The sequence below is a fragment of the Agelaius phoeniceus genome, chromosome 25 (assembly GCF_051311805.1).
Source record: "Agelaius phoeniceus isolate bAgePho1 chromosome 25, bAgePho1.hap1, whole genome shotgun sequence".
In the NCBI taxonomy this organism is placed as follows: Eukaryota; Metazoa; Chordata; class Aves; order Passeriformes; family Icteridae; genus Agelaius; species Agelaius phoeniceus.
Window position 1 is genome coordinate 634,195 of NC_135289.1, and position 17,677 is coordinate 651,871.

General features: G+C 51.7%; 3 protein-coding genes across 4 annotated transcripts; 2 read left to right on the forward strand and 1 right to left on the reverse strand.

Moving 5' to 3' along the window:
• Window positions 1-1,493: 1,493 nt before the first annotated feature.
• ADORA3 (adenosine A3 receptor) lies at window positions 1,494-4,015 on the forward strand. The gene is made up of 2 exons (XM_054648811.2): window positions 1,494-2,213; window positions 3,038-4,015. The coding sequence occupies exons 1-2, from the start codon at window positions 1,864-1,866 to the stop codon at window positions 3,630-3,632; spliced, it is 945 nt and encodes a 314-aa protein (XP_054504786.2). The 5' UTR covers window positions 1,494-1,863; the 3' UTR covers window positions 3,633-4,015.
• Window positions 4,016-4,135: 120 nt separating this feature from the next.
• On the reverse strand, window positions 4,136-8,376 carry C25H1orf162 (chromosome 25 C1orf162 homolog). Of its 2 annotated transcripts, none has more exons than XM_077190480.1 (6): window positions 7,277-8,376; window positions 6,532-6,594; window positions 6,161-6,263; window positions 5,766-5,854; window positions 5,293-5,372; window positions 4,136-4,858 (listed from the first exon to the last, which is right to left on the reverse strand). In XM_077190480.1, the coding sequence occupies exons 2-6, from the start codon at window positions 6,560-6,562 to the stop codon at window positions 4,799-4,801; spliced, it is 363 nt and encodes a 120-aa protein (XP_077046595.1). In that variant the 5' UTR covers window positions 6,563-6,594; window positions 7,277-8,376; the 3' UTR covers window positions 4,136-4,798. The 2 variants fall into 2 exon arrangements, with proteins under 2 accessions (XP_077046595.1, XP_054504912.1); XM_054648937.2 differs by having other exon boundaries at window positions 7,067-8,376.
• A 3,671-nt stretch (window positions 8,377-12,047) lies between these two features.
• Window positions 12,048-17,452, forward strand: WDR77 (WD repeat domain 77). Its single transcript, XM_054648716.2, has 10 exons — window positions 12,048-12,295; window positions 12,405-12,590; window positions 12,804-12,945; window positions 13,048-13,097; window positions 13,421-13,491; window positions 13,836-13,890; window positions 14,139-14,210; window positions 14,698-14,806; window positions 15,261-15,329; window positions 15,656-17,452. The coding sequence occupies exons 1-10, from the start codon at window positions 12,097-12,099 to the stop codon at window positions 15,813-15,815; spliced, it is 1,113 nt and encodes a 370-aa protein (XP_054504691.1). The 5' UTR covers window positions 12,048-12,096; the 3' UTR covers window positions 15,816-17,452.
• The last annotated feature ends 225 nt before the right edge of the window (window positions 17,453-17,677 follow it).

Sequence of the window (17,677 nt, forward strand, 5' to 3'; positions counted from 1 at the left end):
AGGAGCTGCTGGATGTGAGGAAGGGGGGGCACAGGTGTCCCAAGGCAGGGAGGGTGGCAGTGGCTGGGACAGGCTGGCACTGTGGCAGTGGGGACCCCCGAGCCCCCCGTGCCAGGCAGGGCCTCTTGGGGGCTCACCCTGGAGAGGCTGCCCTGTCCTCCCTCCAAACCCCCCAGAACAAAGGCAGACGTGGCTGTTGCTGACTCACAGGATAAGATCATTGTTGTGGGACATTTTATTTGTGTGTCACTTAGACATGATTTTTTTCTAGCAAATTTGTTCTCCTCCCCTCCACCCCCAAAGTGAAAAGGGAATCTGTGCTGAAAGCCGCAGCTGAGATTGCAGAGACCTTCCCTTCCTGATCCTTATCTCAGCAGGATGTAGGAGGATCCCTCGGGAGGAGCTGGAAGCCTTTCGCTGGAGCCATCCAAGAACCGAGCACAGCCTTTAAATGGCAAAACCATCGAGTGCCGGGGGATCCGAGAGCTTTAACCCCGTCCCAGGGTGACATTCCTGGGACTCTCCCGATCCCAACCTGCCCGGCACGGAGCCGCCTCAGTCGATAAAATAAAAACACCCCTTGGAACCCCAGCCTGCCCCGAACCTCCGGGCGCTGCCCCGGCCCCGCTCCCGCCTCGGGCCGGGTCGCACCGAGCTGCTCCTCCCTGCAGGGATGGATGCTCAATGGCTCTGCCAGCTGAGAAAGCTCCAGCCCCGGGGAGAGGGTGCAGGGCCCGAGGAAGGGATGCTGCACCCCAGGGCAGGGAACAGCAGAGGGCACAGGCTCATCCTGCCCCGGGGACACGGGGGTCACGGCAGCCTGGCTCTGTCGTGGTTAGCGCAGGAAACAGATGCTGCCTGCTGAGGAAGCACCTGAAGAGCATCAGAGCACCTTGTGCCCGCCCCGGCAGGAACCTGGAGGGAACAGGGGGTGCTGGGTGGAACCCCCCGACCTGGCCCCAGCTGGGCTCGGGGGCAGCGCCCTCGGACACAGTGTCCCCACGGAAAAGCTCCTGCCTTTGGAGGAAAAGGCACGGGCAGAGCCAGAGCTGTCAAACCTGGCTGCAGGAACAGATCCCTGAGCCCCCTGGGCAGGGGCTGCTCCATCCTCCAGCCCCGGTCCAGCCAGGCCAGGGTGGAGCCTCTGCTCCAGCACCCGCCCTCTGCCTCTACAACTTGCTTTTCTTTCTCCTTATCCTGCTCTGATTTGATTGGGAATTAATTTTTCCCCAGGTCAAGCTTGTTTTCCCCATGTTGGTAACAGCAGAGTGCCTTCTCCCTGTCCTTACCTTCACCCTTTGATTTTTAAATGCAGCCCCTTCACCACCCCTCAGCTGAGCTGCCTCAGTGTGACACTGAGGGACAAATTAACTGCACCCCGGAGCTGCCTCAGTGTGACAGTGATGGACAGATTGACAGCAATGATAAGTGGCCGAGCTGCCTCAGTGTGACAGTGACAGAGAGATTAAGCTGCGCTGATAAGCGTCCCCTTTGCAGCCAGCTGCTGTTGCCATTTTTGCACCTCTAAAAGGGCTTGAAAGAGGAACCTGTAGAACGATTTCTTTCGAAGTTGCTGGTAAGGACTGTGGGAAGACAGTTCTCCCACACAGCTTCCCGAGGCACTGTGCTGACTGGAGGCTGCTGGAGGGATGCAGCGAGCTTCAGGAGGGGTCTGCAGAGAGGGGAATGGCTCCTGCTGCTGAGATATCAGCAGATATCTGATTTGCCACCCGAGTGCTGGGGTCATGAGATAGCAGAGAGGTGTGGGTGTCTGTTAGAGAGCCCCGGAACAGGCGAGCCCAGCCCGAGGATCCCGGCGCGGCCATCGATGCTCTCACGTTTGCTGCAGCTGCAGAGCTTGGGATGCCCAACAGCAGCCTGGCCCTGAGCGGCCTGGATGGGATCTACATTGGCAGCGAGTGCCTGCTGGCCCTGTTTGCCACGCTGGGCAATGCCCTGGTGGTGTGGGCAGTGAGGCTGAACGCAGCTTTCCAGAACACCACGCTCTGTTTCATCGCGTCCCTGGCGCTGGCCGACGCTGCCATGGGGCTGCTGGTGATGCCCCTGGCCGTGGTGGTGAGCCTGGGCACGGCCATGCCCAGCTACGGCTGCCTCTTCATGTGCTGCCTGATGCTGGTGTTCAGCAACGCCTCCATCCTGTCCCTGCTGGCCATCGCCATCGACAGGTACCTGCGAGTCAAGCTGCCCACCAGGTGAGGCTGCCCCACCCCGGGCCCCTCTGCCCTCCTTTCTGACCTTTAATTGCTTTAATTACCTGAAATGGATGCTTGTGCCTCGGAGCCCACCTGGGATGAGCTTTCCAGAGAGCTGGGGGTGCTCATGGAGCAGTTTTTCATGAGCTGGATGGCCAGCTCAGCTCTGTTACCCCTGATCAGAGTGCTGTCACAGGATGCATCTGTGTTAAATATTCAGCACTTTTGGTAATTGTGCAGGATGCTGAGTGTGTTATAGGTTTTTTTTTTTTAGGTTCCTGATGCTTGTCTTTTAAATAAAATTCCTTTTAGTATTTGCTGAAAATACAAAAGTAGTAACAAACTTAATAGCAGTTAACTGAAGTCACTCACTGTTACATTTAAATGAAAAGTACACAAGCTAGAAAAGCAAAGCATAACTTCAAGCATCCAAGAAGTGATTTTTTATAATGGGAAAGGACCTGTGGAGCTGAATAATTAATTTTAGCCCTACAAATGGCACAAGCCAAATAAAAAAGAGGAAGGTACACCCAAGGAAGCCAAGAAATAAGATAGGATTTCCAACAAGAGCAAAGCAATATCCTGTCAGGAGGAGAACTAGGATCATAATGAAACAAGAAATAAAATAGGTTAAACATCCAGTTTTAAACAAGGGAACTTAAGCACAGTTCCTACTGAAGCTGCAAAGTGACTGCTTCAAATGAGGAGGTGGGGCTTGTCTCAAGAGAAAATTTGGGTTCCTGCAGTACCTGAACAGGTGAGTTCATCTTTAACGACCTTAAAACGCTTCTCTTTAACATGACCTGGGATTTCTTCCCCTACAGATACAAAATAATCATCACAGAGAGGAGAGTTTGGTGGGCCCTGGGGCTGTGCTGGTCCCTGTCCCTGCTGGGAGGGCTGGTCCCCATGTTTGGCTGGAACAAGGCAGGCTCCAGGAGCTCCAGCTTCCTCAGGTGCAGGTTCATGTCCGTGATGAGGATGGATTACATGGTGTATTTCTGCTTCTTCCTGTGGACCCTCGTGCCCCTGCTCATCATGTGTGCTCTGTATGCCAACATCTTCTACATCATCCGCACCAAGCTCAGCCAAGGTCTCAGAGGGGCTGGGACTTTCTATGGCCGGGAGCTCAGGATAGCCAAGTCTCTTGCACTTGTTCTCTTCCTGTTTGCAATCTCCTGGCTGCCTCTGTGCACTATAAACTGTGTTTTCTATTTTCACCCTGAGCCTCAGATCCCCCCATATTTGATTTACTTGGCAATCCTCTTATCCCATGCCAATTCTGTCATGAACCCCATTGTCTATGCCTACAAGATAAAGAAGTTCAGAACCTCGTACCTTTTAATTGTAAGGACCTACATCCTGTGCAAAAAACCAGAGCCAGCTCTTGCAGAGCAAACAACAGACCCAGAGTCATAGACAGAGGCTGAAGCAGCCAGTGAGCCCCAGAGCATTGATAAAGCACCTGGCTTTGCCAAGAAACTCTTGGGAAACTGCAGCAACCTGTGGGTCTGAGGCTGCTCTAAAGCTCCATGTGAATATATACCTTTATGTAATATAATTTCTAAACACAGAAGATGGAAACTTTGTCTGGTTGAGGGTTTTGGGGTTTTTTAACATGAGGATTGGTTGATTGAAAAACAGGATATGTTCTTTGCTGTTCATAATCCAGTGGCTCACAAGCTCTCTGACCATTCTTGTCTGTCCATTCAGACTAAACTTGAGTCTGACCAGCCTGTGCTTCAGCCAGTGTTGTCACGTTTTCATGAGTAATAATAAATAGTAGATGGATTTTATATTAATTCTGCCTGCTGAGTCCTCCCATGACCAAAAGAAAACCTGCCCAGTTTCAGGCAATGTCCTGCCTGGGATGGCACAGAAGTTGCAGCAATTGTTACACCCCAGCTGACACTGACAGGGAACAGAGTTTGTTAAAGGCCAGGCTGTTTTTTTCTCCCCAGCCCAGCCTGGTGCTGCCATCAGGTGGCACCTCCAGCCCTGCTCTGACACTGCCAGCCCCGTCCACGCACAGGGAATGATTTGCACACTGTACTGGGAACACCGTGGGTGATAACACCTGAATGAACATTCCCAGGGATTTTGGTTGTCCCACTGTGATTGTGCATTTCTTTTACGGGAGCCAACCAGGAAGCAGAGATTTGCATCCAAGCGTTTCATGGTCATCACTTCAATAACAGAAAATAACTAAGCAGAACACTTGGCAATCATAAAAAAAATACAGAAAATGTTGGAGTAGGTGACAGAAAAGGGAAACACGAGGGCACAGATATGGATAGATGCAGAGAAACATTTTCATTTCACACTTCTCCCTGATAGTTCTCACAAACGGAAACTTTACAAGGGCAGGGAGATTTCTACAGATGAGGAAATCCTGTAGAAACTCCACTTGCCCACAGCTGTTGGCAGCCAGTTTGAACAGGAGACAACTCCCTGTCATAACTACAAAAAGAGCTGTGTTCCAGAGGGCATGGGGGCATTCCCAGGGCATTCCCTTGGTGTAACATCCTCGTGGCTTTTGATGTCCAGAAAGTGGGATCGTTTTTATTTCCTTTGGAACTTCCTCATCACACAGGCAGTGCTGTCCTGCCCCGCTGGAAGACCAGAGTGCTGTAGGTCACTTCATTCTGGGGACGTGAGAGAAGCCACAGACATCAGAGAGTGCTCAAGCACTGCATGTCAGCAGGGATTTCCCACTTGTGACTTGTTCTCAACACCACACCCCATGAGCACCCTGTCCCTGCATGGGAAATTTGGTAAATGCTGGTTCATCCCACCGGCCAGTCTGCCTCAAGGCTCTGGGTAAAGTCTCCTTTAGGGGCTTCCAAAGAATCCATATCACAGAGCAAAACTGCAGAAATGCTCCCCCTTTTAAAAGATTTCTCCTAAGCTGCCTCATCTGTGGTTCAGCCCCAGAACCCCTGAAGTTGTCAAAAGAACTGCTGAGTAACAGCTGAGTCTCAAAGGTGCCTTTCTCCCCCCACCCCAAATTAATATTTACCACACTCAAGAATGTGAAATATCTGCATGAAGCATTAGAAATGACAGTTGTGACATTTACCTGGGTGTTCCTAACAGATTCCTCAGCTGCCATCTGGGAGAAAGTTTCCTCTTGTAAATTTTGGTGGGATCTTTTAGAGCCTAGGAAGGAAAGGGAGTCTCAGGTGTTTGCAAGGAAGGCTGCAGAGGGTGACAGACAGGTGATGTGTAACCTCTGGCACACACCTGCACAGCAAAGTGGCACTTTGGGCTGCCCAGTCCCTTCCCACCTGCTGGAAGTGGCCAGGGTGAATTCAGTGCAGCCAGGATTAGGATGAGAAAAGCTCACAACCAACAGGAACCCCCTGAACTCATCAGTGGCAAAGTTAATTCTTTCCTGAAACCTCCACTGGGATGATTCACGAGGAGTTACTGCCAGGGGTGAGCTGTTCACCCACACACAATTATTCAGGGCAGACATTATCTGAGCCACTTTCTAAGTAACTTCTGCAGCCACCACCAGTCTGCTGCTGTGCCCTCGGCTGTGTCACTCACTTTTCCTGAAGAGGAAGATGATTGCAAAAACCAGGACAGTCAGGAGGATGCCAGAGATGAAGGCCAGTGACATGTAGAGTATTTCATGGCTGTTGATACACAGGAAATCCGGTCAGAATCGCCAGTTTCAGCAGAGGGATTGAAGCATCAGCAGTGCTCACATTCACCAAACTTCATGGAGTGTAACATTTATCCCCAGCCCCATGGGACTAACGTGTGTGTCTGCACTGAGCATCTCTAGGAACAACCATGCAGTGCACAGAGCAGGCAATTCTAACTGAATTTAAACCCCCAAGATGTTACATTTATGATATATAACCCTTCCCTTGCAGAAGGAGGCGGCTGTCTCGGGGAACTGTGGGTTTGAAATCAGGAAATAAAGGTGCAGCATTTACTTATTAATCCAGCATCTGACTTCTGCAGCTCTGAAATCATCTGCAGGGGTGTGGGCAGTGGTGGGGACAGCAGTAGTAGTAGGGCAAGTGGGTTCTGGTGCAACTGCAATAGAAAAAAGTCACAAGCTTGTTTTAGAAGGTGCAAATTCCTTCAGTAGTACTACAAGCAATGAGAGGCACATGGGGGGCTGTGTCTGTGCAGTCTGTCTGAAAGTGGAACCAGCAGACAGGAAAGTTCTGCTGCTCAGACGGTGATGACTGTGGCAGGCAGCCCATGGCAGCCATGCAGCCCTTCCCCAAGCACCCCCCGGGCAGGGCATCACCTCAGTCAGCAACACTGCAGCTAGGGAAATTCCTTAAAAATAAAATACCTGGAGCTTCTTTTGAGGAAAAGGTTCCCATTCTCTCAGAGCATTAACTGACAAGAAGAGAAGCTGAAAGAAAGAGTTATATTTATGTACACATACACATAAGGAAAACAAACTTGTTATCCTCCTCAAACTCAAAAGACTTGATTTGGTTTTTATCTATTTCTTGGAAATCTTGTAGAAGTGGCACAAAGCCACTCAACCCTGGCAGTTCCTCAGCACCAGCCCCTGCCCATTGTTCCTGTACACACGAGTTCACTGCTCCCTGACGGGCACAGCACCTTCTCCACCCAGAAAGTGGAGGATATTTAATAACTAAAAAGCACCTACAGGATTATTTTTGCAGCAGCTAAAACCCTATGAACATTTCCATAATCAGAAGCAGCTTTGAAAAGTTCCTCCCTTGATTTTTTTAAGTTAAGTTGACTTTTCCCACCAGAACAGGAACTGTAACTTTCTCCAGATTGTGTGTGGGATCTTAGAGATAGGGAGTCTAAAAGCCATTCCACTACAAAATCCCTGCACTGGCATTTCTCACCACATGCTTTGCAAACTGTGGATCGTGAACAGTGTGAAACCATTGCGAACACCCCGTCCTCTGCTGCTGCCCCTTTTCCTCCTGCATCCCATTGCTGCCACATTCCAGAGGAGCCAAGCCACGAAAGCTCCCAGTTTCCCACAGCAAACCTCGCAGGGTGCTGTGTGTGCAAGAATAAAAGAAACAAGAAATGATACAGCTCCATCTTACCTCCCACCATGGAAGGGCTGCTGGAAAACTCCCCAAGTGTCAGCACACCACTTTGGCCACTTGCTTTGTGAGCACAATCTGTCACACCAGCTGAAAGCTCAATGTCAATCAGACGTGGGCTTACACAATTGTGGAAGTTAAGCAACTTCACTTTTTTATTTAAATTGACAAAAAACAGGAAACCATGAAAGACACCTGCATTCTCTGGAACTGTTAAGTCTGAAAAAAGGAAGGCAGCTTCAGCTTAGGTTGGGTTGGAGTCAGGTTCTTGCCTCCAAAGAACACCATTTTGGTGTTTGGAAAACCATTTTTCTTAACCCTACTGAGAAATGGGATTGCAGGCAGCCCCAGTATGCCCACTTGGGTTTATAGACTACATAAATCACAGCACACACAGGAGGGGTTTATTTGTGTGTGTGCTTTGCTGGGATTTTTGAGTTTTAACAAATTCCTTCAGTGAAAAAATTCCCATAAAAAGAAAATGAACAGAATTATGGAAGTCCAGAAAAACTCTTTTGGAACAAACGTGCCCATGTCCCTGTTTTAGACTGAGTGCACACACTTGGCCAGCTGAGGGCGTTTTTCAGGAGCCTTTGACACATTTCCCATGCGATCTCCCTTCCCAGAACCCAGACTCTTACAACACTTCACGGGCTTTATGGTGAAAGGGGGTTTCCAGCTCCTTTAGAGAACAAGAAGATTCACCCAGAGCCCTCCCAGCCCCTCCCAGCCATTGGGAGCACAAATCACCCTGATTTTAGAACACGGGTACAGGGACAGCAGGTATCTGGGGCTGCTCTCACTCAGAATTCTAACACAGGATCAGATTCAGCAGCAGGGTTTCTCTCTGTATCTTTGGAAGTGTTCCTGACAAACAGGGAATCCAACAGGATCTCACACACTGTGGCTCCAACTCATCCCCCACCACAAGCCAGCTGCAGTGGTTGCTGTGACCATCCAGTGACTTCAAACACAGACAGGCAGGGATGTTGCTAGTGAAACACAGCAGAGGAGGTTTTTTGTCTGTTTAATGATATTTTAGAGTCATACAGTTTCCAAGAGGAGGTATTGGGACATGTCAGTGGGCTCAGACTGCTCACACAGTTGCATGGGCACTCTTGGACAGCGCCTTCAGGTCCAGGATGCACTTGGCAATGCTTTCCTTCTGCTGCAAGAGACAGGAAACAGCCTTCAGGGGACATTTCAACAAGAAAATAGACATTGAAGTGCATTTTAGACAAACCTTGTTAGACCTATAAGTTACTGATTAAGAGGGATGCAGTTATAGCTCATGAAGTCAGAGATTCACATCCACTAAAGCACAGATTCCTGGAATCCCAGAAGGTCTGAGTTGGAAGGGACCTCAAAGCTCATCCAGTCCCCCCACCCCTGGCCAAGGTCACCCATCACCTCACGAGCCAGGATCCCTGAACAGCAAACCCCTGTGCAGGCTAAAACGTAAAGCAGGTAAAAGCCAGCAAGTACCTGCTGAGGGGTGATGCTCTGGACAACGTTCTTCTCCACCCACTGGATCATGTGGTCCTGCTCCTTCTGCCGCTTCAGGTTCTGCAGGGCCACCTGGTAGTCCAGCCTCTTCTTCACCTCGTTGTACACCGTCAGCAGGCGCTCCCGGTAGTTGGCCTCCAGCAGCATCGCGATGTTGTTCTGCAATACAGCAGCACACAGGAGGATTGAGGCTGGCAGCAGAGCACAATGTGTGCCAGCTGGCCTCCAGCAGCACTGCAATGTTGTTCTGCAACACAGCAGCACACAGCAGGCTCGAGGCTGGCAGCAGAGCACAATGTGTGCCAGCTGGCCTCCAGCAGCACTGCAATGTTGTTCTGCAACACAGCAGCACACAGCAGGCTCGAGGCTGGCAGCAGAGCACAATGTGTGCCAGCTGGCCTCCAGCAGCACTGCAATGTTGTTCTGCAGCACACGGGAGGATTGAGGCTGGCAGCAGAGCACAGTGTGTGCCAGTTGGCCTCCAGCAGCACTGCAATGTTGTTCTGCAGCACAGCAGCACACAGGAGGATTGAGGCTGGCAGCAGAGCACAATGTGTGCCAGTTGGCCTCCAGCAGCACTGCAATGTTGTTCTGCAGCACACAGGAGGATTGAGGCTGGCAGCAGAGCACAATGTGTGCCAGTTGGCCTCCAGCAGCACTGCAATGTTGTTCTGCAGCACACAGGAGGCTCAAGGCTGGCAGCAGAGCACAATGTGTGCCAGCTGGCCTCCAGCAGCACTGCAATGTTGTTCTGCAGCACACGGGAGGATTGAGGCTGGCAGCAGAGCACAGTGTGTGCCAGTTGGCCTCCAGCAGCATGGCAATGTTGTTCTGCAGCACAGCAGCACACGGCAGGCTCGAGGCTGGCAGCAGAGCACAATGTGTGCCAGTTGGCCTCCAGCAGCACTGCAATGTTGTTCTGCAGCACATGGGAGGCTCAAGGCTGGCAGCAGAGCACAATGTGTGCCAGTTGGCCTCCAGCAGCACTGCAATGTTGTTCTGCAGCACAGCAGCACACGGGAGGCTCAAGGCTGGCAGCAGAGCACAATGTGTGCCAGGGCCCAGCAGGGCAGGCTGCCCTGGCACTGCAGGAACGCTCACCCGTTTGGCATCGAAGAGGTAACTGCGGCCCTCTGCCCTCCACTGCTCCTTCTTCTCCTCCTCGATGGCCGTCTGCAGCGTCTGGATGGTGTCGTTCTTCATGGCCAGAGCCGAGGCCATTTTCTCCTGGAGGAAAGAGAGGACTCCACGCTTCAGGGTCAGAGGCAAGGAAAACGAGTGCTCTGCAGTTAATGCTGCAATGCTGCACTGAGCTGTGAGAAACCTCTGTGCCAACTGCCCTGGGCCAGGGCTGAGGTCATGCCAACGGAGGAGAACGAGGGCTCACAGCCAGTCATGGAATCCCAGACTGGTTCGGGTTGGAAGGAGCTTAAATCCCATCCAATCCCACCCCTGCCATGGCAGGCACATCTTCCACTGTCCCAGGCTGCTCCAAGCCCCATCCAACATGGCCTTGGACACTTCCAAAGGCAGGACAGCCACAGCTTCTCTGGGCCTGCTCACCCTCACAGGGAACAATTCCTCCCCAGTGCCATCCATCCCTGCCCTCTGGCAGGGGGAAGCCATCTGTACTTTAACAAAACCATTCCTTACTAACGACTGGACAGTTAAATTGCAGTTTCTTCATTACCTCGTTAAGTTTGTCAGCAAAAGCTGCCACATCAGGCCCAAACTTCTTGATGGCATAAACGATGACTGTCAGGATGCAGGCAGCTGCTGCTGTCTCATGGTTCACCACGTAGATCTCCTTGGAAAGCAGGTAGAGCAGGAGGCCAGTGCCCAACATGTAGGGCCCTACAGGAGAAATGAAGCAGCGCTACTTGTATAAAGCACAACGAGCACCAGTAAACTCAAATACCTAAGAAGGAGACACTTTAAAGGCTCACAAGGTCAGGAAGAAGTGTTCTATTTTACCAGGACAAAAAGCAGAGCCACAATTCCACCTGGCAAAGGTGCCACAAGGAACCTCACTACAAGTGGGAGCAGCTTGCACCCGACATGGGACCTGCTGCTTTTGCTCATTCAGAAACATGCAAAATTTAATTTTTTTAAGGATCAACAGGCAACTAAATCTTTCTACAAAACCAAGCTCATGGAATTCTTTCAATCATTAGGTGTCTAACTTTGGAGCCAGGAGTCCTACAGTGGCTTGTTCTTCACAACCTGCACATGGAAAATACTCATTTTCAGTAATATTTTACCTTTTCAGCAGCCAGAACTGATGAACAGAACCACGTAAGCATAGCTAAAAATGGTAAAATCTATATTAACCTGTCACTCCTGTTTTAGGGTAGAGAAACTGGAAAAACTCCTCAGGGATCAAACCATGACGAACTTCTCCTCCCTTCTCAGGCAGAGGTGGCACAGGAGCCAAACTCTGCTGAGTTGTGTGCAGTGGTCTTGTGGTGTGTAACACCCTGTGAACAACGAGAACATCTCAATTATGATTCTTACATAAAAAACAGACAGAAACAGTTCCCCAAACCACCCTTAGATGAGGCTCAAGCACATTTCCAATGAAATAAGCAGTAACTGGTGAGGCCGGGCACAGGGTGCCCCATCCCTGGCAGTGTCCAAGCCATGCTGGCCCTGCTCTAGGGGAAGGTGTCCCTGTCCATGCAGGCGGTGGAACTGGATGAGCTTTAAGGTCCTTCCCGCCCCAAACCCGGCCGTGATTCGAAGAAGGAGGCATTGACTGGACACACCTCCTCTCACAAGTGGGTGGGACTACATAACCTCCATAAGTTCTTTCCACCGTCCCTGCCCCACACTCCCGCAACATCAATGAGAAAAACGCGAGACAAAACCCCAGAATAACGCTGTTTAAGCCCCAAATCCCGGCCGGTGCCCGAGGGGCTCCCCGGTACTCACCCCACGGCGACGGGCGGCGGCAGCGCCCTGAGGGCGGCGGGGGCTGAGGGGACAAGAGGGCAGAGAGCGCGTCAGGGCAGAGCTGGGCCGGCACCCCCCGCCCGCCACCCGCTCCCCCCGAGCGGCGGCACTGCCCGGGCTCACCGGCGCGCAGGACGAGGCGGGACAGCATGGCAGGGCAGGGAGCGGCCGTGAGGAGCGGCGGGGCAGGAGGAGCGGCGGCGCCGAGCTCGTCCCGGTCGGTGACCGCCGCCGCCGGGCGCTGAGATGGCGGCGCGGCTCTCGCGAGAGCGCGGGCAGGGCGGGCGCGGGGCGGGCGTTCTCGCGAGAGGAGGCGGCGGCGGGAGACACGTGGGGGCACGGCCGGCCCCGCCGCCGCCGCCATGGAGGAGCCGCTGCCTCCGCCGCCACCGCCGCCGCTGCTGCCACAGGCGCCCCCGCCGCCCGCCCCGCCCGACAGCGCCGCCCCCGCCGCCCCGCTGGATGGGGAGCCCGCGGCCGAGCCCGCCACCGAGTGGAACATCCCGCCCAACGCGCCCGCCTGCATGGAGCGGCACCTGGAGCGCGCGCACTACCGCGCAGGTAGCGGGGCGGGGGGCGCGGCGGGCCTGGCACCGGGGAGCGCTCCCGGGCGCTGCCCGCGCCTCTCCCCGCGTCTCTCCCCGCGCTTCCCCTCGTGTCTCTCCCGCAGACGGGGCCCTGCTGCTGGGCGCCTCCGGGCTGAACGGGCGCTGCTGGACCGGCTCGCTGTGGGTGTTCGCCGAGCCCCGGCGCGCCCCCAGCGAGGGCTTCTGCACCGCCGGCGTGCAGACCGAGGCGGGGGTGGCCGACCTGTGCTGGCTGGCTGACAGGGGCATCCTGGTGGCCTCCGACTCCGGTAAGCCATGGGCATGGCCCCATCCTTCCTGGGGGTCCCTTGTCCCCTCTGCTGAGCTGGGTCCCTCCCCTGGGGTGTGCGGCCCCCTCCTCTGCTCAAAGGTGGGTGTCCCTGCCCATCACTGAGCTGGGTGTCCCCGTCACTGAGCTGGGTGTCCCCGTCACTCAAGTGGGGTCCCCATCACTCAGGTGTGTGTTCCCCTGCATCCCCCAGGTGCAGTGGAGCTGTGGGAGCTGGAGGAGAATGAGAGCCTCATCGTGAACAAGTTCTGTAAATACGAGCACGATGACATCGTGACCTCGGTGTCGGTGCTGGCCGGCAGCAGCCAGGCTGTCAGCGGGGGCAGGGACTGCTGGTGAGTGTGCCTGGGCTGGCAGCCCTGTGCCCAGCCCTGTGCCCAGCCTGGCAGCTGCGTGCTGGGCTGTGCTGGGCGCTCACTGCTCCTTCTCGTCCACAGTGTGAAAGTCTGGGACATCCCGGAGCAAACGGTGCTGCACTCCTACAGAGGTGAGTGCCAACACACCCCTCTCTCCCTTTTATAATCCCCTTTACGCCCCACTTTGACCCTTTCCCCCAAGCCCTTGTCTGGCTCCCTCAAGCTCAGGGCTGTCACAAGGACTGTGGCCATGGCTGGATTGGGCAGCTCATGGATCCATGGTTGGATTGGGCAGCTCATCGCTTTGGTAGGAGGCAGCTGCTGCTGCTGAGCAGAAGTTATCCCTGTCTGGGCATAACTGTTAAACTGATGTTAAACTCTGGAGGGCCTTGGGAATATGTGGGAAAGTTGGATACAATCTTTGAGGCTCTTTATCCTTTTGTGCTTTTGGTAGCTCACGCCGATGCAGTGACATGTGTGGCTTCCTGTCCTGGTAAGGACACTGTGTTCCTGTCCTGTGCTGAGGTAAAGCTCACTCTGTTCTCTAAATCTACCCCATTTAAACGAGATTTAACTTTAGGTATTTACAGTTTAATGCACTTAGAAACGACCTCTCGTGTTGCAGCCTGCCTCCCTGTGTTATTGCAGTGTTCCAGTCTGATAAATTTATAATCAATTTGTCAACTGATTCCTACAGGTTTGTATCAAATTTTGGGAGCTCCTGGGGATGACTGAAGGCTGCACTTGGTGACAGCATCATTTTAAACCAGATGAAAACACAGGGTCATTTTGCCTGTGAGTCAGCAGTGAATCTGAATTTATGCCACAAAGAAATTGTAAAATTCTTCTCATTCCTTTTGGATTTCTAGGACAACAGAACTTTACTCTGGGACACCAGATGCCCCAAACCAGCTACCCGAATTGGTATGTGTCTGTGTGCAGTCACTGCTTCTGCATGAGTGTGTTGGAAGAAGTAAATTATTTTATGCCTTTTAACTCCAAATCTAGTGATTGGAGTGCCTGTTAAAACCTAAGGAGGTCTAACACTGTCACAGAAGTACAATAAGCTTAAAACACTTGTCCTGCTGCAGTAGCAGTGCTGAAGGAGAGAGATGAGGAATGTCTTTGTGCTGTGCCTCCTTCCCCTCTCACGCCAGTTTGTTCCCTTGCAGTTTGCAGTGCCTGTAATTACCTCCCTACCTCAGTCATGTGGCATCCACAGAAAAGTGACATCTTTGTCTTGGGTAAGCACCTGCACTCTCACCAGGCAAGCCAAGGTGGCTGTTTCCACAGGGCAGTTTGTGCTGTGGGCTCAGTGCCCCTCTGTGACCACGTTCACAGGGTTCTTGGATGAGGGAAGAGACCAGAATGCTGACTCCACGTTCAGAGGGGTTGATTTATTATTTTATGATCTATATATATTACATTATAACTATACTAAAAAGAAATGGAAAGGAAAGGTTTCCTCAGAAGCTAACTAGCTAAGAATAGAAAAGAAAAGAATGATAACAAAGGCAGCTCTCTCAACTCTGTCTGAGATAGCTCGGTCCTTGACTGGCCATTAATTATAAACATCCAGGAGGGGCCAAGCACAGGTGGACCTGTTGCATTCCACAGCAGCAGATAACCACTGTTTACATCCTGTCTCTGAGGCCTCTTAGCTTCTCAGAAGGAAAAATCCTAAGGAAAGGATTTGTAGTGAAAAGATGTCTGCGACACCCCTCTCTGCAGGTGATGAAAGTGGAACAGTTGCACTGGTGGACACAAAGAATCCTGACTCTGCCCTCAGCGCTGCCGTGCACACCCGAGGCATCACAGGCTTTGCTTTCTCTGCACACAGGTACTGATGATTCTGGCACACAACGTGGCACTGCCTCCCCTCAAAAGCCTTAGTTATTCCTGAGTAAAACCTGTGAGAGTGCCAGTTTTGGTCTTCTCATCCAGGAGATTGTAGCAGAGAATAGAGTAAACCAAGCAATGTCTCACTTCTGATGTGTGAATGTCCACAACAAGAATTCTGCAGCTTCAGAATTACTGACCCACACACTGTGGAGACTTTTCTAATTATAGTCATCTCTGATTAAAGAAAGATCACTTGTTTTCAGATTCTAATTGAGTATTCCCATTCAGTGTACTGGCACACTGCCAAATGCTGGTGGGAACATTTTTGTAAGATTTTTGTGAGTTCATTTGCTGAACCTGGGTCTGGATCACTAATAATCCTGCTGTTCACAAGTTTATCCCTAAAAGTTCTTGGATTTGCTTGTTCTGACTGTGCTCTCGTCTCTCTCTAGTTCACCCTTACTGGCTTCCATCAGTGAAGACTGTTCAGTTGCTGTTCTTGACTCAGACCTCTCAGAGGTGTAAGTACTCACAGAATACTCACTGCTGTTGTCTTTTCAAGTTAATTATTAATACACAGGATGGTTTGGGGTGGAAGGGACCTTAAAGATCATTCATCCCACCCTCTGCCACGGGCAGGACACCTTCCACTATCCCAGGGTGCTCCAAGCCCCATCCAGCCTGGCCTTGGGCACTTCCAGGGCTGGGGCAGCCACAGCTGCTCTGGGCAGCCTGGAGGTGAAAATGTTCCTAAATAGAGGAGCATCATCCTAACAAGCCAGCAGTTAGGGATTGCACAAGCCCAGTACTCTCTAATGATGGCTGATGGAGTGTTGGTGTTTTCCAGGTTCAGAGACCATTCTCATCGAGACTTTGTAAAAGGCTTGTCCTGGTCTCCTTCAGATGATGCCTTGCTCACTACAGTTGGATGGGATCATCAGGTTTTACATCACACTGTCCCCCTACCAGCTGGTGAAGCTTCTGGAATCAACTGTGTAAAAGAATAGTTTTATAAACTCATGGTCCAAGTTCCTTGCTGGCATCACTTTGATTCTGCTGAAGTCGCAGGTGTGTGAGCTGGAGTGGGGTCTGGTGTCTGCCTCCAAGCTTGTGGCTAAGAAGGTTCCTGTAGTAATTTTGAATTAGGCATAAGTTAGTTACAAACCAAGCTTTACCCTCTCCTCAGGAGCAGCTTCTCCTGTAATAAAAGACTTTGGTTTTACTCAGAAAAAAATTTACTTCAGGCACAGAGGAGACTTGGAGAGTCAGGGAATTAGGTGTAATGAAAAAGAAATAAAGTCAAAAAGACTTGATCCTTTCCTCAGTTTTCCAGACTACCCATGGAATTCATAGAAGCTTCTGGGGGAGGTTTGCAACATGCTTCTTGTTGGAAAGGTGTGAGAGCCTCACCCTTGAGCCAAGTTCTTTGCTCTGTAAATCAGGTGGAATGAGAATACCTGTTGGGATGCAGGGGCTAGAAGGGTTCCAGTGCTGTCCCTACTGCAGCATGTGGTTGGTGAGGGGGATTCAGCCTCAGTAGCAGTGGGGAGCCTCTGGGCAGCACTGCCTGTGCACTGGTGTAGGATAGCAGTGTTTGCTGTAAAATACCAATGTTGGTGTCAGGAGGTAAAGTGAGGAGCCCAGCTGGAGCCCTGCAGCTCAACACCCTGGGATGGTGCTGGAACCCTGGCATGCCAGGGGCTCTGGCAGCAGGAGGGAGTGGGTGCTGTGCTCTCTGGCACCAGGGTTCATCTCCTCTGTGCTGAAGGCAGCTCACTCGAGGATAGGAGCTGTGAACAGAAGGTTTATGTGGGGTCAAACTGCACTAAGGACTTCAGTTGTCATTCGCTTGCTCCTGTACCAGACTGTGCTTAGTGATAGCCCGGATCCACGCACTTGTGGCAAGTGGCTTCTTGTGCTGGCACTGAGGGGACAGGACACTGCCCTACCCCCAGGCCAGCCTGCACAGAGCCCTCTGAGGTGCTTTTGTCAAATACCACGTACATTTCTAACTCAGCTGTTCACCTGGAGAAAGTCACTGCTCTGCATGCATTGCTGCTGCTCTAGGTATGGCTTGCTCTGGCCTAGCGTTTCCTAGACAGAATTAAGCAAGTCCTGACTGATGAAGCAAAAATGCCATTGAAGTGAATGTTACCCCTGGTTCTTTAGCATGATAGCAGCACTTAAATGTACAGTGCTTCCAGTTTTTACCTCTGCATCCACATAGGTTTAGTTGTGCAAAGCCCACAATTGATTTTGAGGCAGACTAAGCTTTCCCAGGCTCTGTACTTCTCTCATACTCTTTGTAAACCTCACTTGCTGCTTTTTAAATTCCCGTGTCATACAGGTGTTCACAGCAACTGCCTGTTCTAGAGCAGTGTATGACAAGAGATGGTAAATGATGATAAAAACTGACACATTTCCTCAGAAATACCCCTTGAACCACAAAGTCCTCTCTTGGGGGGATGCTGTACTGAAACAGGTTTTGTGCTGGTTCTGAAAATGTCTTGGAAGATGGTTTTCATTTGTAACTGGGGTTAACTTTCACTGGGCCACTTCTGTAGCACTGAAGAGCCAGCTGAGATCATCCACACAGTTCAAGTTGTGATTTCAGTCCCTGATATTAAAACTGTTCTTAAATAAATGTTCACCGTAGTCCTGTTCAATGCCAGGGTACTGCAGTTCTTCAGCACTGGTGCAAGGCAGGCTCTGGCTCCTGCTGCTTTCTGGCAGTTGTTCTTGCCAGAACTCTGAACTTGGGGTTCCATCATGCACAGCTAAAATTAAAAGTTCAAATGTCAGACATTAAACCACATTAGGTTCCTCATATTGCCACACCCGAGCAAAACACAACAGTCCGTGGCAAAAG

Coding starts and splice junctions, on each gene's coding strand:
- ADORA3 (XM_054648811.2), top strand. CDS start 1,864: ATGCCCAACAGCAGCCTGGCCCTGAGCGGCCTGGATGGGATCTACATT. Junction 2,214..3,037: donor CGAGTCAAGCTGCCCACCAG/GTGAGGCTGCCC, acceptor CTTCCCCTACAG/ATACAAAATAATCATCACAG.
- WDR77 (XM_054648716.2), top strand. CDS start 12,097: ATGGAGGAGCCGCTGCCTCCGCCGCCACCGCCGCCGCTGCTGCCACAG. Junction 13,098..13,420: donor GGTGCTGCACTCCTACAGAG/GTGAGTGCCAAC, acceptor TGCTTTTGGTAG/CTCACGCCGATGCAGTGACA. Junction 15,330..15,655: donor GACTCAGACCTCTCAGAGGT/GTAAGTACTCAC, acceptor GGTGTTTTCCAG/GTTCAGAGACCATTCTCATC.
- C25H1orf162 (XM_077190480.1), bottom strand. CDS start 6,562: ATGGGAACCTTTTCCTCAAAAGAAGCTCCAG. Junction 6,264..6,531: donor TTCCTCAAAAGAAGCTCCAG/GTATTTTATTTT, acceptor TTTCTATTGCAG/TTGCACCAGAACCCACTTGC. Junction 4,859..5,292: donor AATCTGTTAGGAACACCCAG/GTAAATGTCACA, acceptor TCACGTCCCCAG/AATGAAGTGACCTACAGCAC.